General features: G+C 43.7%; 1 protein-coding gene across 1 annotated transcript in view; it reads left to right on the top strand.

Moving 5' to 3' along the window:
* LOC311220969 (SH2 domain-containing adapter protein B-like) overlaps positions 1-17452 on the top strand; it is a 75275-nt gene extending 57823 nt beyond the window's left edge. Inside the window, 1 exon segment of the mRNA XM_084304670.1 lies at positions 14568-17452. Within this exon segment, the coding sequence (XP_084160796.1) occupies positions 14568-14751 (184 nt within the window). The 3' untranslated portion in view covers positions 14752-17452.
* The last annotated feature ends 9829 nt before the right edge of the window (positions 17453-27281 follow it).

Below are 27281 nucleotides of genomic sequence, written 5' to 3'. Positions count from 1 at the left end.
TCACAATCCTTTTGAGGAAATGTTTCAGCCTGGTTTATCACTAGTTTTCGCTGTAGGAAACTACCCCTTCAAAGTGCCAAACATATGCTGCTATTTGGGGTTATGATTCTTTTACCCAGAGGCAACTGATCAGTCTCTGATGAGGTTATTTTGCACCCCTCTATCCTTAACTTGAGGTCAGACAAATCTCTTCATTTCATTGCCATGTGATCTTACATCCTTATTAGCATTTGTCTTGCAGGACCTCTTAATCCCTACATCCTTTGTTGAAATTTGAAATGCAATGTTTATCGTTTATCGTTTATCGGCAAATATATCGTTTCTATAATATGCAATTTTCACCTATTTCCATTGAACTTCCTCTGAATTTGGCACTAGCTATGTTTCCTTTTTAATATTTGTTGTTCTCCCCATTGTGAGCTTTAATTTCAAACTCATTTTGTGTTCTGGTGACGTTTTTTTGTTGTTGTTTGCTGTATATTTCCCTACCCATCCCGTCTCTGGGCATTACGGCAAATAATTATTTTTCTTGATATCCTTCCAAGTGGTAGAATTCATGAGCATGAATAGAAGTGACTGTCATGTGTTGGTGATGTGCATTCTGTTACATTGGGTGTCTAGTTTAAGTCTTCCCCTCTGTAATGATGAGAGATTTCAAGCCCATGTGTTTTTTTCACAGTTCTGTTGACTCAAGTGAATGGACTAAGAAGTATATCAGTGGGGCTGACAGTGCTCAGATGTCTTTGTGCTTGTCCCAGTGCCCCGTCTTTTAGTCAGATTTGAGACGATCTGTTTCACTTCCCATTTTCACCAGAACAAATGTGTAGCTCATAAAGTGCTCAGTACAAGGTGTTCATGGGGTAATGGGCAGAATTAACCACAGACACAATGGTAATCAGCTATCCCTTCCTCAAACTATACTGAGGAAACATACAACCTTGTTTATGCTGCCACAAGTACAATTAACTTCTTCTTGCAGAAAAGAGCCCCTGGAACATTCAAATGCAAGGTTAAGTTATTAGTGGCAGGCAGATTTCCATCATCACCAATAGAACATGAGACTGGATCTCACATCACAAAAACTAAAATTGAAGTAAAAATAAAGGAGCTGCAGGCATCGTGCTGCTGGTGTGAGCATGCCTGAGGTTGTGTGTGGATGCTTTATAGCAGTGTCCTCAGTAATGCCAAGGCTTTGTAACAATGTGCTTGTCCTTCTACTGCTATGCAGAACATGATATGTGTTGCTGTACCAATCCAGTGTACCATCCTCTTACTGCATGGGGCTGCATCAGGACTTGCAAAAGAGCATGGTAAAAACAGGCTTTGCTCACTTTTCCTTTGGCAGGCAGGTTTAGGGGTGCTTGAGGTCTTCTGCAGGTGTAAGAGACTTGTAAATATGGAAGCTTTTGGATGTTGCTGGATGTGCAAAGTCAAATGAAGTTCAGAACAATTTCAACATTAAACTGCTGTTTCATTTTATTGGTATATTTATGATGAAATGGCAAGTCCTGACTGCACTGCATCTGATAGCACACTATAAAGATACATGATAGTTATCAGGTAAGCATGTTAATAAAGCAGTAGCACAAAATTAATTGTCACCAGGCATATGTAATTTTTTTTGTTTTGTTTTCTTGCTTTCTTGTTATCAACTTGCAACCTTGTCATTTGTTACATTTGCCTATAATAATTTTGTTGGGATAAGGTTCTTGAATCATAGCTCTGGAGATAGTGAATGTGACAGTGGAAAAAATGAGCAGTTTTCTGTAAATAATTTGTGAGCATCCATGCTTGTGAGCATCCCTCGGCTTGTGCTTAAGCTTGCCATACATACTTGCCCCAGGTCCTGCTCTGGTATGGTCTGTGCAGTGTCCCTGTTTAGCATACAGTGTAAGGCCACTTTTTCCATGGATTGACCTCCCAGGAAGCAGTCTGAGATGCTAGGGTTAGAGCACAGGCCTACGCTAATGTGGGACTACTGGCTTTGAAGGTGACTGCAGTTGTTAACTATTTCTTGCCATGATTTCAGTAAATTCATTGTCAAGTAAATTGAAAATGATTATAGGAGGTTGTGTCGGGATATAGACTGTCCTCAAGACCTACAGTTCTGTGATTATGTTCATAGTCATCATGTCCCATGGGAGCAGCAGCCAGGTATTTGATGTCTGTTTCTCGGAGGCTTTTGGACCACAAGTCTACTAGCCCTGTTTCCCCAAAACTGTGCCGCTGCTTCTCGTACCATTACAGTAACTTCTGTTTGATTTATTTATTTTTTCCCATGTAAGCTGCTTGCTGGATAATGTGTTACTCTCCACACTGTGCTATTAATTCTCTCTACCTGTGAGAGCATTTTCTTTACCTTGAAAATTAAGGGGTGTCCTGATTGACAGCCATGTGCCATGGTGGTATGTTTTGCAGGAAAGGCTGGGGCCTTTATTGCTGACCAGAGAGTAGGTGTCATTTTCCCTGACATGTGAAGAAAGGAGGTTCCTTCTGCTTGCAGTGTGTTATTACCTGCACCAGAATTTACTTGAAAGTGTCACTGGAGACATGTCTCTTCCCAAACGCTTTACAAGACTTTGGGAATACTCCATAAAGTTTGACTATAGCTTGATCTTTGTTCTTTTTGTTTCAGTATTACCTTGGTCCTGTGAGGGAGAGGGAACAAAATGCAAGTTACATTCACATTTGCCCAGCCATTGCTGTTATGTAGTACAACCATGTTCTGCTAGAACAAATAGAAAATGAGAGAATAATCCGGTGGGTTAATAAATAAATGAAACATTTCTAATTTGTAGGGTCTTGTCATGGTTGCAGTGAAGCAGCACGTTAATTTATCAGTAAAGTTTCCTTTTCACATATACATCAGTGCCAGAATAGGACACTGTTAAATAAAACTATGAACAGAGTGAAGGCTCAGTATTTTATTGCTATTGCCAGCTAAACAAATCTCTAATAATTCAAATGTACATTGGATGAAGTTGCAGCTGTCCAACTAGAACCACGTACCAGAGCAACACATTTTAGAAAACAAGTATTGTCTTCCCCTTTCAAAAACATCTGCAACCTTTCTTTCCTAAGAGGATTTCTGTCAATAATAAGGAGCTGCAACACAATATTGTCACAAAATGACAGTGAGGCTGGCATGGAGCATCAGTATCTTTTTCAGGCCAGCAGGGAAGGAAGAATAGCATGTTTCATACTTGAGTTATATCTAAGTTGTGAATGGCTTCATGGATGACTCTTGCAACATCTACATTTATCCGTGAGTCTCTTGCAGAATGCCTGCAGGCAGGAAAATGGATAGCAGTTGATAAAACTGATTTTATGTGGTGAGAAGGAATTTGTGTTGTGTTTTTTTTTTAATATATATTATTATTATTATTATTATTAACTCAGTGACAAGTAGCTAAATTACAGGTCTGGGTGAAGATATAATCTCGAGTAACAAAAAAACATGCTTAGTGGGGCAGTCTATCACTAGGCATACAGGGTAGGGGACCCAAGAACTTATTTCCATCTGTGTGTTCGTGCTTTATCCTATTATCCTTGCATATTTTATATGACTCAGACTCCCTGAGCTTGCACCTCAGAGAAGCTGGTTCTGGACTCACTCATCTCCTGTGGTACCTACCTCTTTCCCCCAGAAAGAGGGGAAAGATTTATAGGATGTCCCCATCCTATAAACAGAAGACAACCAGTTACTGGGTAGACTACAGTCAGTAACTCCAGGAGTGTCTATTTTGTCTGTCCTGGACCAAGATTGAATCCTCTGAGGCTTGGCTAGGTCTCCAGGACTGTAAAACGGTGCTGGAAAAACAAACAAGGTATTTAAGTGTAACAAAGAAAGACTCATAAAATTATGGACGACTGTCTGAGGTATGGGAGAGAAGGGAGTACTGCCCCACGGCTGGGCACAGACCCAAGTAAAACCTGTTGGTGTGCAGTCATTGGTCTCCAGCCAAAATGAAGGGGTTCGTGTTGCAACAGGAGAACTGGGATGCATACTAGAGTTGCATCTCAGAGTCCAGCTTGATTGGGTATTTTCTGTGGGGATGCTCGGGCTGCCTCTGGGTACTGCCTTAGGCCTATATCCTCAGTTCAGCCGTATTGAAATGGAAGTTCAGGTGGCAGCAGCAGAGACCTAAAGAAATGGGTATGCTGTGACTGGTGTGACTATGTGTGGAATGTGGGAAAGCAGTGCTGAAGCTGAAGGCTGTGGAGGTGGGCCCTCCAGTCTTGCTCTGTCAGTGCATTGGAGTAGATTTGCAAAATCTAATTATTAAATTTGTTCTTTGTCATCTAATTGTGGTACATCTTGCAGTTACTTTCTTTAACTCTTTCCTCAAATTTATTATGCTTAATGTTCTGAAGTGTACGTGGCTGCCTATGGTCGGTGTCCTCCCAATACACTGAGCATCCTGGCTGTGGTTCTTCACACTTGCTAACACGGGTTTGGCTGGTACAAGTATGGTGGCAGGCCTGAGAAGCTTCTATGTTGCTTTTACTACTTCTTTTTTTTTTTCTTTTTTTCCATGTGGAATATAAGCTTTTCACAACAATTTGTGTGCAGGGGATACAGTAAACCCTCTGGTGGGACAAATCTAGTGACTGTGGGCTCCCTTTATTTTTTATTGTTGTTGTGGGGGGTGGGGGGTTTGTTCTTCCTTTACACCCCTTTCCTGGTGTGCCTGTAACTGATAAAGCACACAGTTTCTATTCCTCAGACCATTAACCATCCTAACAGGCAGGCAGGCACATCAGGAGAGCTCCAGAAGCCCCAGTATTGGACAGGTATGTTATGTGAGCTGGAGGATGAGGGCACAGAGGTGATGATCTCTCCAGGATCAAGCAGTAAATCAGCAACAGGAGCAGAAGCAACATGATGTTTTATGGACCATCCACGATCCACTGCAATATGAAGAGTCTCCAGCTGGTTCTTACAGCAGATGGGAAAGTTGACATACATCTCAGCTCGTGATAGGGAGAGCTGAGAGGCAGGCAGAAGATCTGTTGACCCACGGGAGTGACTCCATGCAATAAAGTAGTACACATTTTTGAAGGAGAGATAACATCTATAGGGAAAACACTGTGGAAAATTTGAATTTATATAAACCCACATATGTACATATGAGTAAACTCACAGTATGTCCATGTTTTGTGCAAAGCGTTTAATATTCAAATTTCAACTCCTGGAAAATTCTCTGATTTGTGTTGACAGCAAGCTCTTCCATGAATGTGGCTGATTTGTAAGATTATATATATGGTGATTGACTGGAAGAAGACTGTGAATTCCAGTGTTAAGCTTCTGGAACTGTGCTACTAGTGCTCTTGCTGCAAAATGTGTTTGGTTTTTTTTGTTTGTTTTTTTTTAAAAAAAAAAGAAAAATGGCATATTCAGGGACAAATAATAAAATGGACCTCTTTGTGTAATAATGCATAAATCAATCACATTAGAGAATAGAAAGATGAAGATTTAATTTAGTTTAAAAAAAAAAAAATAACCCCATGGAAAAAGCTTCTCAAGGGTTTACTAAACTGCTAGCTACAAATGGTTCTCAAATGGAGAACTGAAACTGACCTTTGTAAAACGCAGTTCCAAACCTATTGGTACAGGAGCCAAAGGTACTTCTTGTTTCAATATCCAGGAGCACTGCTGCTTCCATTCTGGTTCATTAAAGCAAGGGTTACAATATCAGACTGGGTTGATACTGAAATCCAGTGAGTTACTTCTGTCTTCTGTGGTTGCATTGCTTGATTGATGACCCTGTGTTTTCCTTATTGTGTAGGCAAAAATGATTCTACTTAGTCATAAAAAATAGAGAAGTAGTTAATCAGGTTAGTGGGATGTGGAATTGCTTTGTGGGATGAGATAAGCTCTAGTAACCATGTAGGTCTGTATCTTTCAGATCATTCTTGGGCAGAAGATGCAGCATCTATCCCCATTTAGCTGTTGCTCACATTCCCTAGGCATTCATATTCACTATTGTATTTTAGGTGTGGTTGTGCCCCTCAGCAACCTTCACCAGCATGTATGTGTGAGTCAGCATTTTTTCAATTCAACATTGCACATTTCTGATATGGAGCAAAAGGAAGAAAAAAAAACACTGATTTTTGTATTTAGATGGTGACAGTGATATAGAGTCTATTGTGTAGCGTCATGTTGCCAGTTTTGAAACAGAGAGGCAGCTCTGCTCTATTTTTTTTTGTTGTTTGTTTGTTGGTTTTTGTTTTTTCCTGTCTGGCAAAAACAGAATAATGGGTTTTCCAAATTACAGCAATGTCTGGCAACGGAAATCTGTACAAGTATTACCTACATCTGAAAAGTTAGAAAGTGGTAGCACTTGCTCAATTTCATTTAATGTATCCAAATACTGCACAATGGAGAAGTCTTTGAATACCGTCTCCTCCAGCATTAGGAAAGCTTCATGTTCTGTGGTCTTTGAAGAGGGCCAGACACACGAATAGCGTGTGCCTTCAGGGCAGGAGGTGTTTGGCCCACTGATACTCTCCCACTCTTTCTGTAAACCTGTTTTTAATTACATAAGTCTAGGTAAAAAAACTTGAGACCCCTACTCATGGTGGCTGTGTCACTGTTGCCATTGAAACGCCCTGTTGCAACTCCTTAGTATTAGGTCTATTTTTTATTAGCATGTAGGGTGGTAGAAGAGGTGGAGGTAGATATATAGAGGCAAGAGGAGAGCCATCTCACAAGTATTGCAGGTGTTCAGGCACAACTCTTAGAGATACATCATGAACTGCAGCACTGGAACATCTCCCTTTGTAAGCTGTGCTATGTTTCAGCCTTGCTCAATGAAATTCAGCCACCTGCTGGGCTCTAACAGCTAAAGCAGAAGCAGTAGATCAAAAAAGTGACTCCTTGGCGTACAGGGCACCAGCAAGGCTGTATCTGGACACCGCAGCTGGTGTAAGAACCCCACATAAAAGAGAGAAGTCAACATGGAAGCAAGTCCAGAGGCAGAGCCACAAGCACATAATGATGTCGTAGGAGTTTAAATAATAATAATAATAATAATAATTTGCTGGCATTTGGTAGTATTCTGCCTTGTAATTGGAAGGTTACAAACTTGATACTCAGTTGTGCTGCCTGGCAGGGATAAAAGTTGACTGCTTTCTCTAAAAATGTAAGGGGCAAGAGCCTGTATGGGTTCATTTGGCTAGAGCTCATTTAGACTGCATGAAAACAGCTGGCGGATTTAGATGGCTGATTTCTATCCAAATACTGGTAAGTGTGTTGGAAGAGGAAATCCAGTGATTTGACAGTGAATGAAGTATGCCTGCTTGATGGGTGGTAATGGCTCCTTTTCTCTGGAATGAATGGTGGGTAATTTCAGAATTAGTAGTACTGCTGAATGTTTATTTACTGTAATAAAAGTCTCCAGCCTGGGGTCCTGAAGAGTAATACCATATGTTTTTGATCCTCCTGAAATCTGCTCCAATATTTAAATTTGTCTCAAAACCCTGAATGCAATTGCCTGTAGCCCTGTTTATTTGCTGGTTTTGAGGCTGTTCTGGCCACAGGGGATATGTGGTATTCAACCCTTTACAAAGTTTTATCAGGAACTCGAGAGGCTCTGCCACCGTTCAAGTGGTTGGCTTATGACAATTTTCTAAGGTTCCCAGTGCTGACATTTAACAGTTTCAGTAAGGATCTGCTTTTTCCAAGGCCCTTTGCAATGCTGTACACCACGCCTGCTCTCCGTTTCCTGACTTACTTTTCAGTTTGGGGAAATGTGGCTACTTTTAAATTTTAGTTTAAGATCATTTTGCGAGTCAGCTAAATGGGCAAACTGTGAGTACAAGCAAGAATGGTCTTTGCTTTCTGTTCTGTCAGATAAGTTCTGCATGGTCATTACCAGTGGGGGGAGAACAGAGCTGACCTCAGAGCCTTTTGTTTCGTTTGTGGAGGGTGGTGTGTATTGAAACACTGATCCCGGGGGCTTATAAACAGGTGCGTGGTTTTCCCTGAATGGCAGAAGAAACACAATAAAAGCTGTCGTCACCTATGAAATTTCAGGATTGATCTGTAGAAGAGATTCTGTTTTCAAAAATTGAGAACTCTGGACAGGTAATAGTCTTCAGATCAGTGCCACGCTTCATACCTTTTACCTAATTTAAAACGCATAAAATATTATTAGAAAATAACTGTTGTGACATAAATAAAATCCTAGTTCTCTCCTGTCAATTTAAAAGAGTTAGGGAGATTTTAGAGATTAGAGATTTTTCATAACTCTCTAAATAAGAAATTTAATAAAAGTATTTTAATATTTATTTCTAGACTGCTGTCAGTGTAAACAACTGATAGGGAGCAGGCTGTTTGCAGGCAAGAATTTTGCCACTTCTACAGAAGTCACAGAGTCGTAGAATAAGTTGTGTAGGAAAAGACCTCTTAAGATCATCTAGTCCAACCTTTAACCTAGCACTGCCTGGCACTACTACTAGACAGTAACAGTGGTTGCCAGATGCAGAATGACAGTGTCATGTGTTCTGTGCTTGAAAAATAGAAATAAGCCAGAAAAAAATATACCCAGGTAAGCCTCTTGGCTGTCTCCAGTAAAGGAATTTTTTTTTTTTTTGAAGTGATCACTCATGTAGAGAAAAAAAAAAAGCTGGATTTTGTATCTTAGAAATTTTAATTTATTTCTTTGTTGCTGTAGGTTTCCATGAAATGTCAGTTTTGTTCAAAGTGACAACATAGAATAAAATTTTGAAACAGAAAACTGTTTCAGGATGGTAAACCAAAACATTTCCAGCACTGCTACAATGCTTTTTCTGATGTTATTGGAATGCTGCTTTTTTCCCTGCCCAACTGACATTTATTAAAATGGATGCCTTGATGCAGAAAATCTGTTCTGACAAAACAGCACTTTCACCAGCAAAACCAATGTTTGGAAGGCTTGGCCAGTTTTCCTGATTGTGAGCATGAATAATGTTTCATAGCTATTCACATTTTTTTGAAAAAAAAATACTAGGTTTAGTATCCAATTAATATTTCGTGAATGCTCTTTTAACACAATTCAGGCATAAGATCAAACAAAGCACAGTCTGACGAGCTGTCTGCACAATCTCTGTTCCCATCCTCACTGGGTTTTGAAAACTGAAGGAAAACGTGTGGGAAAGCTCTAATTCAAAGTCGCTTGGTTTTATGGTTGTGTTACAAAACATTTTAAACAAGGTGTGACTATTAGTCATATATCAAGGATTGTGTCTGTATAAACACCTGTCCTTGAGACTTCCAAAGCAGTTTGGTGCAGGGGTCAGTGTCTAAGAGTTTTCCTGTTCTACAATTGAAACTCACGGGAATGGTGGAAATAAGGAAGGAGTGAATATGGTTGGTAGTGTTGCTGTCACGTCACTGTCGCTGTTCTGTCAGCCTCAGTTGAACAAAAACTTGGGACAGAGCCATTGCAACATTTCAGAAATCCTAGCACGATTTGGAAGCCCCAGTGTTAAATGTGTTAAATGAGTTAAGCAAGTAAGGTTCCAGCATCTTTTGTTGCAGAAGTCTTGTGCGAGATCTATTTAAGGTCCTGGCTTTCATGAATGTGTGAATTTGGGATTGTCATTTAGGTTCTGCTCATTGTGTGGCAGGCCTGGCAGGCTCTAATAGTTATTGCTTTTGAAAAAATTGAGAAATCCAGATTCCAAAACCAGAATGATTTACTATCAGGGACATATTTTGCTTGTACGTGTAAAATTTAAGTGGATTCAAACAACACTTAGAAAACTAAGCAGAAACTGATTTACAGCCAGTTAAATCATGGCTCTTTTTCCTCATCTATCTCTGCTTTGAATTTTGCTAATCTCTCTGCTTACTAAGTTCAGGGCTTGAATTCAAAGGGCTTAGAGGAGGAGATGGAGGAGTATGACTTCCAGGTTCCTTTCTGAGCAGTGTTCCTATAACCTTCATCACTGCGCTAGCAGAAATAGCGTGGTAAGACAAGTGTAGACACATTCTACCCATGCCAGTTACTGGGCACTGATTTTCTTCAAGCCAGGGCATACCAGGAACAAATGGGGAAGGATTGGAGGTACAGCACAGCAGGATCCTTACTGGAGATGTGAACAGCTTCAACTACTTTACACTTGGAAGTGCTTAATTGGAGGGCATAGTTTCAAGGTGCTAAGCTGGCTTTCGAATAGAATAGCTCATTTGGGAAGGACCTACAAATAGCCAGTCCAGCTGCCTGACCAGCTCCTGCCAACTTAATCTGTTCTTCACTCTGGAAGATGAGAAGTAGCTTGTTTTGTATGACTAGCTGCAACTAGTGATGGCTCCGTTGGCTTACTTGGAATAAGGAAAGCAGGTAACAGGTTCACAAGGTAACTTTTGGAAACTTAAGAAGAGTCAGGAAGGGAGGGAGGAAAATATTTGAAAACATAATCTCCAGCTCCTTAATGACTTTTGCTTTCATCCAGCAGTAAGCCTGGAATAATGCTCAGTTTGAAGAGTTCTGAACATGCAGGAAAGTAGTTGGGACAGAAACTAAAACTCAGCCCATCATTGACAATATGTGGATGAATGTTGGCTGCAAACCCTAGCAGTCAGCAAATCAGTCCATTGTCTGAATGCCGTCAGTCCTTTTCCTTTGTGAACACGCATGCACGACATTGCAAAGCTTTGAAGTCAATTTCAGATAGCTGCTGCTTGCCTCCTCTACTCCTCCTCAGCATCCATACAGAAAAACTCAGAAATATACTTCTGTCTGGGTTTTGCTTTGTGAAAACCTCTTCGGACTGGGTTTTACTCAGTGAGAAACATTCTGCTTTTTCAGGAGGAGAACCCAAACCCATATAAATACAAAGGTAGAAACAGACTGGGATGTGGGACTTCTCGTGCAACTATTCCACAAAAATAAATAAAATAAAGTAAATTCTACCTGTATTTCAATCCACCTACAAAACACTACCAAGGGGAAGATCTGCAAAAGGAAAATCCAGTTTCTGACGTCTTCTAACTCAAAAAGCTGAAGAAGGAGCGTATGTGCTGATGGGGGGAAGACACAAAGGAGGTGGGACATGAGATAAGCATGCAGGTGGGGAATACCAGCTTTTCAACAATGAAAGCATTAGGCTCGCTGGCCAACTATTTCCTACCCATTTTCCAACTTACTGCCTTGAAGAGAAAACCAGTGCCAGATGGAGGGATGTCAGAGATCTTACCGAATAATTATAGAAGATAGTTAAAAATGAAGATAACTGAAGGTAACTGAATGGAAGTAACCTGCGCAGTTTCTCATCTTCATGTGACCAGCTGAAAGATGAATCATTTGGGAAGTTCCACAAAGATCCCTGTTAGCAGTAATTTTAACAGAGGAGCTTTGGGGAAACAAAATCCCCTGGTGCGTCAGTGTCATGGAATTCAGCTTTCAATGGCTAAATGAGCTGAATGTCAGAGAGGGCTGCGGTGATGAAGTGGTGATATAAATGATGATTCAGTGATGGCAAGAAGAGGTCATTTGGTCATCAGCTTAATCCTCTTGCCCCACAAGTCAGTTTGCTTCAGTATTGATTTTAACAACTGCAAGTCTGCCTCTCAAAAATCTGTAACAGACTGCTTGAAAAGGACGGATATGGGGTGAGATACCCTTGAGATTGGGTAGAAATCTCAGAAATTAGGGATGGAGCTTTTGGTCCTGTGAATACAAGTTTCATGTGGATTACATTAAGAGGGCTATTGTTTATGTAAGAAAAGAGTGGCCCCTCTACCTCCAGTCATATCAGTTTTGTATGCAAGGGTTTTTAAGTCATTCTACCATGAAAGGAATTGATTTAGTGTAAGTGTTGCTTGTATTCTTCATGAAAAATTCATTGAGCAATTACCAGGAAAAGTAAGAGGTGTAAGAGGTACCTATTAGCTGCAGGCGATAGGCACCAGCAGCTGCAGAATTACATGATGTATTATTAAATATCTCGCTTTTTAGGAGTGGATTGGTTTTGTTACTAAGGTCAATTTCATTAGCAGTATTTCATAGCCCTTTTGATCAAAAATTGCTTTTTGTTATGATAAAGAGCGACATCCAGCAGCGGTGTGTGTTGCATTGCGTTTCCTTTTCAAGATCACAGAGGTTAACGAGATGCGTTACCTGCTGGGGAGTTCTCTGTGATTGCAGTTCACTCCTCAAACATGTTTTACTAAAGGGAGAAAAACGGGCAAGAAGGTTCTTCTTTTGATAAGAAATGGCGCTAGTCAAGCTGCCTTGTGCGGCATCAGTGTGAACCATAAACATGCTTTGGAGGAGTAATATAATCACAGAACCATTAGTGCTTGCCATACTTCAGCTGCTTTGCAGTGAAGGGGAAAACCAGCAGCACAAACACTCCCTTGTTTGTAAGCAAATGGTCTGAAGCTCTAACCACTGAACCAGAACAGTGCTCTAAAAGGAGTGAAGCAGTAAAGAGATGCTTAGCCCAAGAGAAATAGCTCCCAGCTGGCCAGGGCTTTAGTTGGATGATGGAGATGATCTCCACTGTGTCTGGCAAGACCAAAGGAAGAAGAAAACAAAAGTCTAATCCCTTTATCATTCTAAAACACAAGTTTATCAGAAGAAACTGTCTTCCCTGCTGCCAGGAGTCAGTACTGTTCTTCTGCCCAGGACAGGATAGCTTGTCTCCAGGCATTTTTGTCAGACTAGGGTGGACCTGAACACAGGGCAACAGCGTGTCTACAGCCCTGTCCTAATTAACTGCAAAATTTCTCTGCATACGGTTGCAAGGTGTTGTCATCGCTGCTTGGCAAAGATCGAGTACGAAAAGTAGGAGGTGAGCAACTTGCATACAGTCTGCGTCTTGTAGTATCTGCTGTCACCCTGGTTTGACATCTCACCACCTTTGAACTTCTCAGATGTCAAAACCTGCACCCTTTCAGGTCTCTTTCATAAGTGTTTTGTGCCTTGCTTGAGACAGGGGTAGATTTTATTGTGCTTTCTTATGAAATGATTGCACAAAGCATATTTTCAGTTTCAAGAAAATTTTAGTTGAGAGTCATGAAGTTTACTTGAAGGTTACTTCTGATTCTTTCATCTTTTTGCTTTAATATCCAATACGTCTAAATGTTTCAAATAAAAATGTTGTTAAACTAGAAGCTCAGCTTAGTGATTTCTGGAAATATAAAAAATGGTAAAGATTAAACCATAGACTTCTAGAGGACTCTAGAAGGAAGTGGACATGTGGAGGTGTGTAGTCATACCCCCTAATCCTAGCAGGACTTGCCCTTCAGGTTGATGAGTGCTTTGTACAGGCAAAGGTAGAAAACCTGTAAGGATGGAAATCTGACCTCTCTGAGCCTGTTGTGGTGTCCTCACTGCAGGACCCCAAGGAGTTGCTTTCTTCCACCAGGTGGCTGCACTTTTGCCACGCAGCCCGGGTTGCAGCGGGCTGTCTTGGCTCCAGAGGCAGACTGCTGGTCCACGTTCTGTGTCTTGTCCACCGTGACATGGTTCCTCTTCTGGCACATCGAGCTGCAGCCTGGGTTTATTGTGTCCAAAGGCAGAAACTTTTTATGTGTCTTGGTCGAATTCCACAGGGCTTCTTTCCATAACTACTAGGTCATGTTCTTTTCCACTCACTTTCATGAACAATGTGGGAAATGGGCAAAATGAAGTGCTCCAGGCACTGTGTTCAGGACTTCAACCAGTGTGCCAAAATACACAGTCAGCAGGTGTCTTGAAGAGGAGTGTATTTCATTAAGTGTCTCTGTACAGGTGACAGGTGCCCCAGCATCAACTCTATTTCTTCTCAGTTGTGTTTTTAGCAAAAGTAGCCCGAGAAGGTCTCTAAGAGAGAGATGTTAGAAAAGTCCTGCTGACTTGCCCAGTGCAACACAGAACCTGAAGCTTCTGCTTTCCTTTTGGTAATGAAGGGGAAAATCAAACGGTGACCACTTGGCAGTGGTACCTTGTGGCACGGAGGGCAAGAAGGGCTGGCTGCAGGATGGGCTAAAGCCGAGGGGAAGCAGGAACGCCAGGGACAGAGCAACTCCGTGCAGGGAGTGAAGTTCCCCTTGCTGATAAGACACGCTGCAGCTTTCTCCTGTAGTGATTGTGTGGTGCAGGTGCTGGAGGACACCTGTGGGGATTGGAGGTGGTGCTGGGGCACAAACCCAGCACCAGGCAAAGGTGTCCTGTGCCAACATGCCCTTCACGTGCCTCTGTGAAGAAGCCTTAGGCTTCTGATATGCCAAAACCAATAGCACCCTTTGGTCCATAACTGATGTCTGGTTGTTAGGAAAATTATATGTTCATAGCAAAAGGGAGGGGTAACAGGATTACAGGCTGTCCTGTCGCGTGCCTCTGGGCCGGTTCCAGGGTAAGACAGCATTGTCCTCAGGTCCAGAGAGTGAAGGTGCTGAAAACAAAATACTGGATTAGGTTGCCTGAGTGTTGGACTGCCCTTGGGGGTTTGCAGGTAACAGTCACTGTCTTTTGGAGTAGTCCTGGCCTGTCACCTGGTAACTGTTTTGTTCTCCTGCATCATGAATGAGCGTGTTGTGGTGCTGCCTTACTCCCCATACACAATCATGAACTAACACTTCGCTTTTCTTGCAGGAGCAGTCAAGGTTTTATGCACATGAAACTGACGAAAACCAAAGAAAAATACATCCTGGGTCAGAACAGCCCTCCCTTCGACAGCGTTCCTGAGGTCATCCACTACTACACCACAAAAAAGCTGCCTATCAAGGGAGCAGAACACTTGTCACTGCTCTACCCGGTGGCTGTGCGGACCCTATAATACCCTAGTCTCACCCCTTCCTGTGGATGGGAGGTGAGAGGTAAGCTGGGTTGCACTAAATCCATAGCCAGAATTCAGTGCTTGAGTCTTTGATGGAGAATGGCTGCCTTTAGACTCGGGCATGTGGGCTATCTACGGAATTGTGTATGGGACTGTGTGTATGGTAACCTTATGCTGCAGCATGCCCCTAGAACTGTGCTTCTGTGTAAGAGAGAGAAACCTTACTTTGGTGCAAAGGGAACAGATAGCCTTCCCAGAGCTTCTCTGTGAATGAAAATACTTCCCAACAGAAAGTTCTTACTCTTTGTTTTAAACCGAATCAACAAGTTCTTCTCAGCTGTAAAGCACCAGCAACGTTTGTTCTCTTGCTACCCTGAGAAACTTCTCCATGTGAAAGAGTAACCTGCCCTTGAGGGACACTGGGGTGTTCTTGGTGGACCGGAGAAGGAGCTTAGCAGGGAAGTCCTTGCAGCTCTGTGGTCACTCAGCTTGGTGGGGTTTGTTTTTTAATGCCCAGAGTTTATGCCAACCCCAGAGTTTCATGGGGTAGTCAAATACAGAAATCCTATTAGGCACAAAATCTTAACAGTTTTGTGACAGCAAGTCATGATCAATTATTTATGAATAGGGAATATAATTAAAAAGTAGCTTACTATATATTTTTATCCTTTTTTGGTACAATAATAAATCTATAAGGGTTACTGTCTTCATTTGCAAGTTTCATTCATAGATGCAGGTGGCTAATTCTGTTTGGGGAAGTTGCACCCTGGTGTTTTAAGTAGTTGAGAATGAGTCATTTTAATATGTGGGTTAGTATTTATGCATGAGGGTGGTCAAAGGCTTTTACAAGGCTTTTGTAGGCAAAATCTTCACTTGCTTATTTCATCTGGAGCAAACAGTTGTCACACTGAGGTAGCAGACTCACAAGTGTGTGTTACACTGCCCTTCCACAAGCTGGCCTGTACAGCTGTGCCAATCAGAATGGTGGTGTTCAGCAGAGCAGAAATTTGGCTTTCTAGTGTACGAGACATTCCTAAAACAAGGTCTCTTGACACACACTTTCTGGCCAGTGTTCATTTTCCCCACAGGCAGACACCCCCCCCCCCCCCCATTGTACTTTATTCACTGCCAGCAAGAAGCGCTGCAGAAGCTGCTCTCTACCTCAGTCCTGCCAACTCGGTGCCCATCCACTTGAGAGATGTTTGGTACATGCTCTGTGTGCTCGTTGAATGCGATAAGTGAAAAACTGTAATTGTGCAAAAATTGGAACTGGGGATTCAATAGCCTGCTAGTCATCACTTTTGTGCCATCTCCCACCTATATCTAGAGTGTTGTGCATTAACCTATCGGCTGTTATAGTAGCAAACTGGTTTCATGCAGTTTAGGTATTCTACGGACTGCAAAAGGACTGTGAAATTGTGTGTTATTTAATTCAGCTTTCTTTCCTACTCTTTTCTTTTATGTATGCATAGGAGTGCAAATCTGAAAAATGTAATGGAGTAATCACTTACTGCCTGTAAAAGTAGTGCTTCACTGTATTGTCTAATCTGATAAGAACCTGAAGGATGTCACACGTAATGTCATCAGTGGTGAATGTTCTGCTGCCTGTCTTTTAAGCCTGCCTTGCTCTGTTTATGGCATCCAACACAGTTTGAACAGGAGCGGATCACACATGCCTGAGGAGCCCAGTGTCACTCTGTGCCACAACGGTAGTGGGTCTTGCTGCCCCTATCTCACCCATAACTTAAAGGCAGAGGTTCTTACTGTGTTTTTTTTGAGAGAAGGGTGGTACAATGAAGTTTACAAAGAGACAACATTCCTCTCCAAGAGAAACCAAACATCCCCCCCTTTCTTTTTTTTATGTACTCACCTACATGCACTTTGTGTTTCCCTCATGTCTTCACAAGACTCTCACTCTCCCATTAACATCACCCAATTGGCAAGAGCGTACAGGCACTTTAAAGCTCATGTGTCGGAGCAGGAGTTCATGAAGGTGGCAGGGCTCACGCACGTTAGGAGTCAGATTGTATCTGCTGCAGTCTGTTCCTCTACCTGTGTGGCTCTGGCAACCCCCTCCTGCCTCCTGGGACAGAAGGATATCACTTTGCCTTTCTCACGTGTTGAAGTGCGTTTTTGAGAATCTGCCATTGTTGCTGTTCTACAGACTGGGCTTCTGTGGTGGAGAAGTAGGCATAATTGCTCTCTCTAACAGCAATTGGCAGCAGAAACCAAAATCATTGTAAACCGAGACCTTGCCCGGCTTCCTTAAGTACACTTTTTTTAGTTTGTGGAGAGGACTGTTGTACCGAATCTTTCTTGACACAGGCTGATCAAAAGTCAGTTGAAGCCAGCAGTGCCACTTTATTGCCGTCTGCAGGTTTGGGGTTGGGATCCCATACCTGACACAAATCAGGTCAATATGCATCATACAAATATGTATACAGTTTACTACGGTTTCAAGGATCAGACCATGATTCAGCAAATGGAAATCATCTCAGAAAATGTTGGTTGTCTGTGGGTAGGTTTTTTAATTATTTTTTAAAAAAACTTTTAGAAAGAAAGTACTCAGTAATTGCAGAATAAATAAAACCAGGATTTTGTTTGCACTGTAATGTTGTCTTTGTTTATTTAAGTGATTGTATGATATTTTTCCAGTGAAGGAATATTCTTCCTAGACTTTTTAATGTACATTGAAAATGCGGTGTGTTGCAGTGTGTAGTATTGCATATAGGTGGAAGATCTCGTAGTGATCATGCCTATATAGCACATTAAAAATTTATTTTAAAAAAACATGAACATCTCCCTTTTCTTCCTCTAATTATTAATGTGTTCTCAGATTGTCTTGAACAGGGAACAGTTGAAGTGGCTTTTCAGAACAACTTACGCTTGTGTCTTAACTACGTAGTGCAAGTAGCTGTTAGGCTATAGTCTGTTTTGGAGTCTGGGAAATCAGGTGGCTCAGTTCTGCCCTGAGTAATTCTCTGGATAATTGCAGCTCTGCAAGGGCTGTGCCAAAGCAGCACAGGTGCATGTATGAATGACATCGCTGTCCTGTTGCTCGAGATGCTCAGGGATGACATTACTGCTGTTTACAGCATAACGCAGCTGAATTACCTTCTGCAGATTTTAAAAGAGATGCTAATTAGGCTTCTATTTTGGTGAGTATCTTCAGCATGGTAAAAGGTCCTGAGCTGTTACAGTAGGCATGATTACACCTCACAGCTTGTTTCATAATTGGAAAAATCTTTAAGGTTTGTAGAGGTACAGCCATCACCATGGGTTCTGTACTTGCTAATAGCTTATCATCTGACTGTGAAATGAAGTCTGTGGAGCCAGGATGCACTGTGAGGGGCAGGACTGTCTGAAGTACAAAACACACACTTGTAGCTTCTCAAAGGACTTGGCCTGAGTCTGCGCTCTGAGGAAAAACATTTTTGGAATGACACATTTATGTACGGTTCCTCCCTATCCCCGTGAGGCTCAGGGTTTGCCCGTTCTCTTGCTCTCATGGCTCAGGCTGTCAACACAAATGTGTCAACACAAATGTGGTCATGCTGGTAGTGGCTGCAAAAGCCGTCTTTCCTCCAAGCTCAGATTCCATATTCACCCCTCTGCAATGCTAAGCTACGCTCTGGGGTAATCAATTGGTCCTCAGTGGCTGGGGAGACAGGGGTCTGCCCTTCTCCTCCTCTGCTGCTGCTGGTAATTCATGCTGTCCTTGGGTTGTACCTGGCTGCGGTGCTGGAGCAGAACAAGCAACGTCTTGGGGCTTGTGTAAAAACAACACAAACTAAAAACACTCAACACACCGCTGCACTAACTCCTGGAGAGGGGTTATTTCATGGCTGTGAAACAAAACAGAAATGAAGCAGACCTTTCTGCACTCCTGGTCTCAGCAAAGAGGGAAGGGAACAAACAGTAGAGAGTCTCCTGGTTTTTGTACAGTCTTTCCCTTTTAATCATCTGAACTGATCACACATAAAACACTGCAAATTGCTTCTTTTTTATTTCTTCTAGCTGGAGTCCCTTGTAAGAAGGAAATTGCAGCAGCTGAACAAAGTTGGGTGTCTGAAATGAAGCAAGTAGAAGTCCTACTGAAAAAGATGCTGGCAGGTTGCATGAAACAGCCATGTGAAATCCCATTTTCTGCAGTATGTTATTGCTGGTCTTAGGCATTGAGTTAACTCTGAGAACCATGTACCCCCAATTCAAAGTCGCTGTAATGATCTCTCAGTGCTCTGGACCTTGCGGTTAGTTCAGTGAGAGGATCAATCCAAGCACTGCCTGGGTTTTGTCACGTGTCTTTCAGAGTCCCTGGGTTTCACTTATGGATGCTGCCGGTTCCAGGATACAAACACAGTAGCTTAACTGCAGCTTTGCAGAGCTCCGTTTTCTTTCTAAGCTTAATACAGAGAATGTTATTACTGGAGGGGCACAGGTAACAGTTAGGTGCTGATACCTGCAGTAGTACAGGAAAATGAAATGTTGCATCAGTGCCATACTGTCGGTGCCTTCCTCAGCCCAGAGCAGCTCACGGTGCCTACCTATTACATGAAACTGATGTGATGTTTTTGTCAATGACTTCTATTTCAGGCGGCTGTCCAAACACAAAACACTCCCACAGCATAGACGTACAACGCTATCAAGCCTCAGAAAAATCTGAGGGCTCCTACTGCTATCCACACCACTCAGAGAAGCAAATTTGCAGGACTGATACCAGCACCTTCCCTCTCGTTGGTCAAGCAGTTTTGCCACCAGAAAGGGGCTGTTAACCTGCCAGCTAAAGGTCCAAGTGCACAGGGCCTGTATTCTTATTGAAGAATAAACCCAATGATTATCCTAGATCTGTCTCAGGCATCCTGGACTGCCTCCTTCTGCCAGTCCACATGTTGGAAAGGACTGTAGCAGTTGATAAACTGAAAGGAAACCCACAGGGAGCTTGATGGGCATGAGGAACGGGCCAGCGTGAACCTCCTGGAGTTCAACAAAGGCAGTCCCACACCAGGATGCACTGACCACCAGGGTATGGCAACAAATAGCCTGCCAGATCCAGGAAAGGTATGTATTCATACATTACGTGAGTGAATGTATGCCAAACAACCGAGCCACAGAAGAACACCACAACACTAAAGCCAAACAAAGTATAACCCTGGTTGCAATTATGAACCTGGACTGGCAACACAAAGAATTATCAATGGTCCAACAGGCCCATGAGATGGCAGGCCATAAAGGCCAACGTGGTATTTGGTGTTGGGCCTGGTGATTACATGGAATGAATCTGCATGAAGAGTTGCAGGATTGTGTACAGAATAAAAGACAGAGTCAGTGGGAGGTGGCAGGGGTTGGGCCTGGCTGAAATTTAGCTACAAAGGCATGGAAAAGAAAAAGGGAGTAATTTAAGAGTAAACAACATTTGAACGCTATGAAAGTTGGAAATGTATCATGGGGAAGATGTGGAGGACCTTTAAAAAAGGCATACTGAATGCCAGTGAGGTAGGAGCCAAGTGTTAGATGCTGAGAGAATGTGGATGCACCAAACTGGAATCAGGCACTCTCTACACAGATCTGTAACTGGTTTTGTCCAGTGTCACTCGGGAGACCTGGAAGAGACTTCCAACAGAGAGCCCAGAGAGAGAGGATTTGGGGAGAGACTAGAGCAACATCAGGAGACTCCAGGGAGACCCAAAGGGACCTCAAGAAAAACCCTGGGGAGAAAATGGGGAGATTTCAGGAATGCTTGGGGAGAAACGAAGGGGACCTCATATAGGGACCTGCACTCAGACTACCCACAGCATGGCTGGAACTGCTTTGCTGACACCTGACTTCTCTCCCATGTGGTTTTCCACACAGGGAAAGAAAGTTGTCTCAGGAACTGCTACAGTGACCAACCCAACTTCTCTCCTGGATTACACAGACTTCCCTGCAGAACAGAGGAGTCACATCATTAACATCAAACATATCCATGACATGAGGGTTTTGGTGTCTGACTCCATTTAGTCCCCACACTGTCAGTTTGGTCTTAAAACTGCAACAACCAACCTTGAGTCCTCTGTTCCCTATTAATTATTGCTATTAGTTGTGGTTAAGTAATTCCAGATACAAATATATGTGGTATAATTTTAATAAATGATTGCAATTGATAACCACATCAGTATAATAAGGACAATTCTGAACAGTGACTTCAAATGTCCAGGATGGACTCAGCTGAAGCCCTGGAAGAAGCTATCTATTCTGCTGCCTCCATCTGTTCAATCCATATATGATCAGCTCTGTGAGATTAAAATCCATTTAAACAACATCTTTGAATTTTCTGTTCATTCATAGCCTTCTTTCAGCACAAGAGAAGTCAGCTTCCCTATGAAATCAGCTTTAATGGAAAGAATGGCCTGTAAGCTTTTACCATCTGCCTGTTACATCCACACATAGGGAATGTCCTTGTTCTGCTGCTGTTAAGGCCATTTTTCACCCTCCTAAACCAACAGCTTGGGCAGCCCCTTTTCTTACTTCATGTCCCTGGGGCAGTCATCACACCGCCTGAATTCTTCTGGGCTCAGGCCACTGTGCACAGGCTGAGTTAAAGAATTTGACTTGCCTGCAAGAGACCCTGGTGCAAAGCCCAGGGTTAGCTCTTCCCCATATGGGATCTGTTGTGAGGAAAGCTAGGAGCACCTTCCCTTCAAAACTGCTTTTAAGCTGCTGGCTCCACCTGTGCCACATCACAGCTGGGTAGCATCTACATTAATGGCTAGTCTTGTACCTCCGTCATTCTGATCCTGACCCGCTGCCTTGGCTTCCTGGCTTAACCTCAGGCCTGCTGTGTCCCCATGGACCTGCTGCTTTAGCAGTGGACTGAGACAGACCCTGCTTGCTGGCTCAGCATCCTTGCTCCTTGCAGCATGTCTTGCTGTCACTCTCAGCTCCCAGTTCACTTTCTTGTATTGCCTTCCCTTGCTGCTCCCTGACACCTGGCTCAGCTATTTGTGTGGCCAAGTCAAGGATTTCACTGAAAAGTCACCCAGGAACCACTCCCATACACAAACACACCGAGTTCCTCAGTAATCTCCATAGTTCACATAGCTGGGATACCAGAAACCTTCAGCACCAACAGAATGAAACAGCCTGCAAATTCCCCATAACATGGACTTCAGAGCCACCCACCTCCAGCAAACAATTATCCGGAGGGGCGAGAACAGTTTCCTTCCCACTCACCCATTCAGGAAAGCTGTCACCCACTCCAGCAATGCCATGCAATGTGCTGGGGAAGGGATGGGAGCTAAGAGATCCTTTACTTTTGCAAGCACCACCATGAAAGAGGAACATCCCAGGCAGCTCTTGCTTCTCTTTCTTTTCTGGTAAACTAGATCAAAATCCCATAACTCAGCAAACAGGCTACAGCATGACTGTGGGGACGCAGGCAGCACCGATGTGAGGACATTCCTAGAAGCAGAGGCAGTCCTAGCAGGCAGAACACACACCATCACATGGGAGCTTTCCCCAGTAAATGACACCAGAGCTCTACTCCTGCCCTTCCTGGCGAGCAGCACCATGAGGCTTGTGTTGGGTCTGTCTGAGCTGGAGTCACCTTTTCCCTGCAGCAGCCCACACAGTGCTGTACTCTGCACTCGTAGCTGGAACAGCACCGCTATCACTCCAGTGTTGTGTCTATTGCTGTGTAGTGCTGGCACAGCATCAGGACTCCCTCCAAGCCCCCAAGAGCCAGCAGGCTGGGGGTGGGCAAGTGACGGGGAGGGGACATTGCCGGGGCAGCTGACCTAAACCAACCTAAGGGATATTCCATAACACCTGATGTCACACTCAGCAATAAAAGGGGGGGCTCTCGTGGGGGAGGGGGCTGTTCCTCCTGAACAACCACTATGCGTTTGAGGCCCTGCTTCCCAGGACTTGGCCGAACACCGCTTGCTGATGGGAAGTAGAGAATAATTTTTTCTCTCTCTGTGCTTCCGCACGGACTGATGGTTTCTTTTGTCTCTGTTTTTCCTCCCCATTTCCTTTCCCTTTAATTAAACCTTTCTCATCTCAAACCTCGAGTTCTCTGTGTTGTATTTTCTCCCCCTTCCTCTTTGAGGAGAGGGGGAGTGAGAGAGCGGTTGTGGTGGAGCTCGGCTGCCCACCTGAGTAAAACCACCACAAGCTTCAGCACTTCTCTCACCTCCTGCAGACAGCAGCAGGCCTAAGAGGAATTTGGCTATCACTGTCTGCCACCCAGGACAATGCTGCAGAAACCAGTCACTGGTCACACTGCCTTTCAGGCTCCTGAGAAGTTGAACTATCAGCTCAAATGCGAAGGCATAGTTTGCTTCACTGCTACGTAGCCCTGTGAATCGAGGCAGCAGAGCAGGCCTCAGCTACGTGGCCTACCTCTCTGGCTAGCATGCAGACTCCTCTGGCTGTCCATAATAGTTTCAGGGACAGCACTACAGAGCTTTGCAACACAACCAGCTCTGCAGGCAGAGAGAGGAGGCCAGAAGCCTGGCTTGACTCTGCATTCCCTCACAAACCTCCTTCCCCTCCTGGTACCCAGCTACTTGCCATTAAGCTTTTTGACAAGCTGGTTGAACAACCTGGGCTCTTCACAGTTAGCTCCAGGAACAGTATGGCTGACCCACAGGATTTCATGCAGAGACCTTTCTATTTGCACCTCGCTGTGCTAGAGCCAAGCTTCCCCCCACACGTGGTCATCAAACTTCTCCCCAGATCCTGGGCCTCCTGGGACTCCAGCCAGCCCTGTTGCCCTCCCAAAAAACAGCCAGGCCCTGCCGCAGGAAGCCATTCTCATGCCCTGGGAGAGGACAACAGAGCTGCTTTCTACTAGACACTGCTGCTCACCACTGCTCTGGTGTCTTCTGTACTTCACGTAAAAGGTGGCCCTAAGCATGCTTGTCACTCTGGGCACAGTGACCGCTTCATGGCTGCATTGTAAAGCATGTTTCTGGCACTACCCAGTGTGCTTGGCACCATGTCTTTGGCACCAAAAAAAGAGAAAATAATCCCCTGAGGAGAGAGGGAAGAAGCAAAGGACTATCGGTTACCCCAGGCTGGAGCAAGGGTTCAAGAGCATGGGTTGGCCCCATCTCAGCAGCGCCTGTCTCGACACCTGCCATATCAGGGAGTAATTGGCAAAGTTACCTCTGCCCTGGGCCCTGCTGGAAGGAGTGGCATGCCCACGGGCAGACAGGACCGCTTCCTGCTGCTTCAACTTTAACTTAGCGATATGGTTTAGTGGAGGACTTGTTAGTGTTAGGTCAGAGGTTGGACTCCATGATCTTGAGGTCTCTTCCAACTTAGACAATTCTGTGATTCAACAGAAGCAGGGCAGAGTCCACTTTGCCCCGCTCCTGGCAGCTGCTTGCATTGAGGAGTGGATCTGGCGCTCAGGCAGCCTGTGCCTGAGCTTGGCTGCTTCTTGGGGAAGAGCTGCACAGCCCAGAGGCACCTGCTGAAAGCCCCTGCTGTCCTGGAGTGGGGTGACAGTGTCACAGGTAAGAACTAACATGTAAGAAGCTCTGGCTTTGAGTATTCTCCATCTCATGTCCCAGGCAGAGGCTCTGGCTTTACCCCAGCAGGACATACGCTCGGGATCTTTCTTATAAGGCTGTTGGGCTTCCCTGGTACCCGTGGGCCTTCAGGGCTAGCAATAACTTGATTTCCATTTTTCACCTAGTGTTGTTTAACCTGGCAGGCAGCCAAGCACCACACAGCCATTCGCGTGCTCCCCACCCTGACCTGGGATGGGGAGAGCACTGAAAAAAAGGTAGAAGTGCAAGAACTCACAGGATGTGATAGGGGTAGTTTACTAATAAATAAATAAATAATAAAAATAAATAAAAAGTGATGCACCATGCAATAGTTCGCCAGCAGCTGACCAATACCCATCCGGTCTCCAAGGAACAGCAGTCCCCCAGCCAACTCCCTCCAGCTGGTTTGCTGACCATGACACCCCATGGCATGGGACATCCCTTTGGCCTGCCCAGGCCAGCTGTCCTGGCCATGTCCCCTCCCAGCTCCTGGTGCACCCCCAGCCGGCCCTCTGGCAGGGCAGAACCAGGAGCTGCACAGTCCTGGGCTCTGTGCGAGCACTGCTCTACAGCAACTGAAACAACCCTGTGTTATCAGCATGATTCGCATCCTAAATCCAAACCACAGCACCACATCAGCTACTGTGAAGAAAATCAACAGTATCCCAACCAGTGCTCCAGGACCCTGTCCCCCATCTCAGCCTCCACTGGACTTACTCTGCAAATAGTCACGTCTTTCTTGTGGTAAGGAGCCCAAAACCCAAAACCAGTGTTCACATATGGTGTAACAATGGCCAGACACAGAGGAGGAACCACTTAATTCTGGAAATTTATTCTGGAATTAATCTGCTGGCTACAGTCGTGCCAAGAGAGATCAACAACTGCATGGTTGGCTTTCACTGATGCCCAGGGTTCATTGCTGACATGTACAATTGGTTGTCCACCAGGACTCCCAGGTTCTTTTCTGCAAAACTACTTTATCTTCATTCAGTGCCATCCCTCTACCAGTGTGTGGCCTCAATCCCTTGCATGTGCATGACTTCAAAACTGCCTTTGTCAAATTTCAAGTGGTTAATGCTTGGCCCATTCCTCCAACCTGTCTAGGTTCTGCCTGAACAGCAACCCTGCCCTCCATTTTTACTGCTCCTTACAATATTATTTTTTTCAGTGAAATGTATGCAAAGGCAATGTGTCCTACCATCCACGTAGTTAATACAGACACTAAATTGTGCTGGCCTAAATACTAATCCCTGAGGGCTTGGTCTATTCCTCGTGCCACTCATGCCCAGATACCAGTAGGACTTTGTACCACAGATTGCAGCTTTTTGCACCCAGTGGTCCAGCTAGTTTTCCATCCATCTTACAGCTAACTTGTCAATTCCTGCATCACCAATTAGGCTATAAGGATAGGAGGGAGACAATGCCAAAGGCCTTGCTAAAGTGTACAATGACCATTCATTTCTTTCCCCCTGCCCAGTGAGCCTGAACCATCTCATCTTAGAGTGACTTCCAAGGAAGCTTTCCCCCAAAACCTTCTTGAGGAATGAGGTGAAACTGACTGGTCTGTTGGTCCCTGACCAGACTCCACGCTTTCTTGAAGATGAGTGTGAGCTTTACCTTTTTGAAGTTCCTGCAACTCTTGATACAGCTGAGGTGAAGAAATAGTCTATGAAATTCTATGACAGGTTAAAAGTTTAGCTATCTTAATGTTATGTCTGTGAAATGCTGAAGAACAGTGTGCTAAAGGTATTCTGGAAGCTCAAACAACATCCTTCCAGCTTCTCCTTGTTCTTCCTTCCTGTTTACTTGATAAAACATTATAAAAATTACTGTAATTTTTCTGTTTTACTGATGGCACCAGAAACAGTGTTCTTGTGTGTTCTCAGTTTGTCTAGAACAATTCTAGTAATCTGTTATCTTTTACCTGTTATACTCCTTTTTGTACTTCCCTGACTTAGAGGAGGCAGGAAACTGAGCAGGGACAAGTTCCGCTAGAGAGTGACTATATGTAGCATCATGTTTCCTATTATAATAATTCCTGAGTTTATTTTTATGGGATAGAGACAGTAAAATTGCAGTGATGAAAGTTTTCTGTTTATTTGTTCTAGAGGGAACTTCCCTGTCCAATCATTACAATGGCTAACTATATTTTGTTTACATTCAGAGCTTATCTTTACATGGAGATTGTTTCAGGTCAAGTTCCACAAGCCAAAGAAACCATTCAGTACATAAGAAGATCAGCTCAGGACTGTTGACCTTGAAATGAACTTTGGCTCGTTTTGTGTCAGTTGAGTCTCTCTCTAGTTGTGCTTGTCCTTTTTAATTTCACCGTGTTAGCTACAATTTCTCCTGTTTCAACTCTGTGTAAATGAGAGTGCAAACATACCTTTGGTTATTTTGAAAAGTGCCAGACTGAATTGAAATCATACAAATTGGTCAACTCCCTTTTTTTGTTTTGTTTTGTTTTATTTTTGTTTTACTTGTTTCTTCTGTATTTTTTTGTTTGTTTGTTTGTTGTTTCCAGACCTAAGTTGCACTGAATGTGTTGTCAGAGAGCAGAAACACACAGGAACAACAAGCACAGCATCAATCACCTTCTCAGCTGCAATTCAGAGAACTTCCACACCATCAGCTGTGCTGCGAGTTGGTTCATGGCATTCCTGGACACAGCTCTTGTCACCTTCATTTCCTCAAGATTCTGCAAAGTCCAAACCCTTTCCTGAAAATGCACTTTGTGGCATTGTTCAGGGCTCACAGAAGCTGCAGAGCTGCTGTGTGGAGCTGCCGTGTGCATTCTTCCTGCACGCAGTTCGCATTCCTCAATTTACAGCTATGCAGCCACCCAGCGGCTGGTGCATGTGCAGACCGAAGCTTTCCTGCTTTTAGAGAAACACCACAGTAACCAAGCCCAGAGGAGTTATAGCAGGGACTACTGGGATTTATTATTGTTATTATTATTATTCTTTTATTTAAGCTTAATGTTAACAATATTTA

This window comes from Netta rufina (assembly GCF_964035555.1).
Source record: "Netta rufina genome assembly, chromosome: Z".
NCBI lineage: Eukaryota > Metazoa > Chordata > Aves > Anseriformes > Anatidae > Netta > Netta rufina.
Note: the sequence above shows the minus strand (reverse complement) of the source record. Positions and strands in the feature narration are given on the sequence as shown.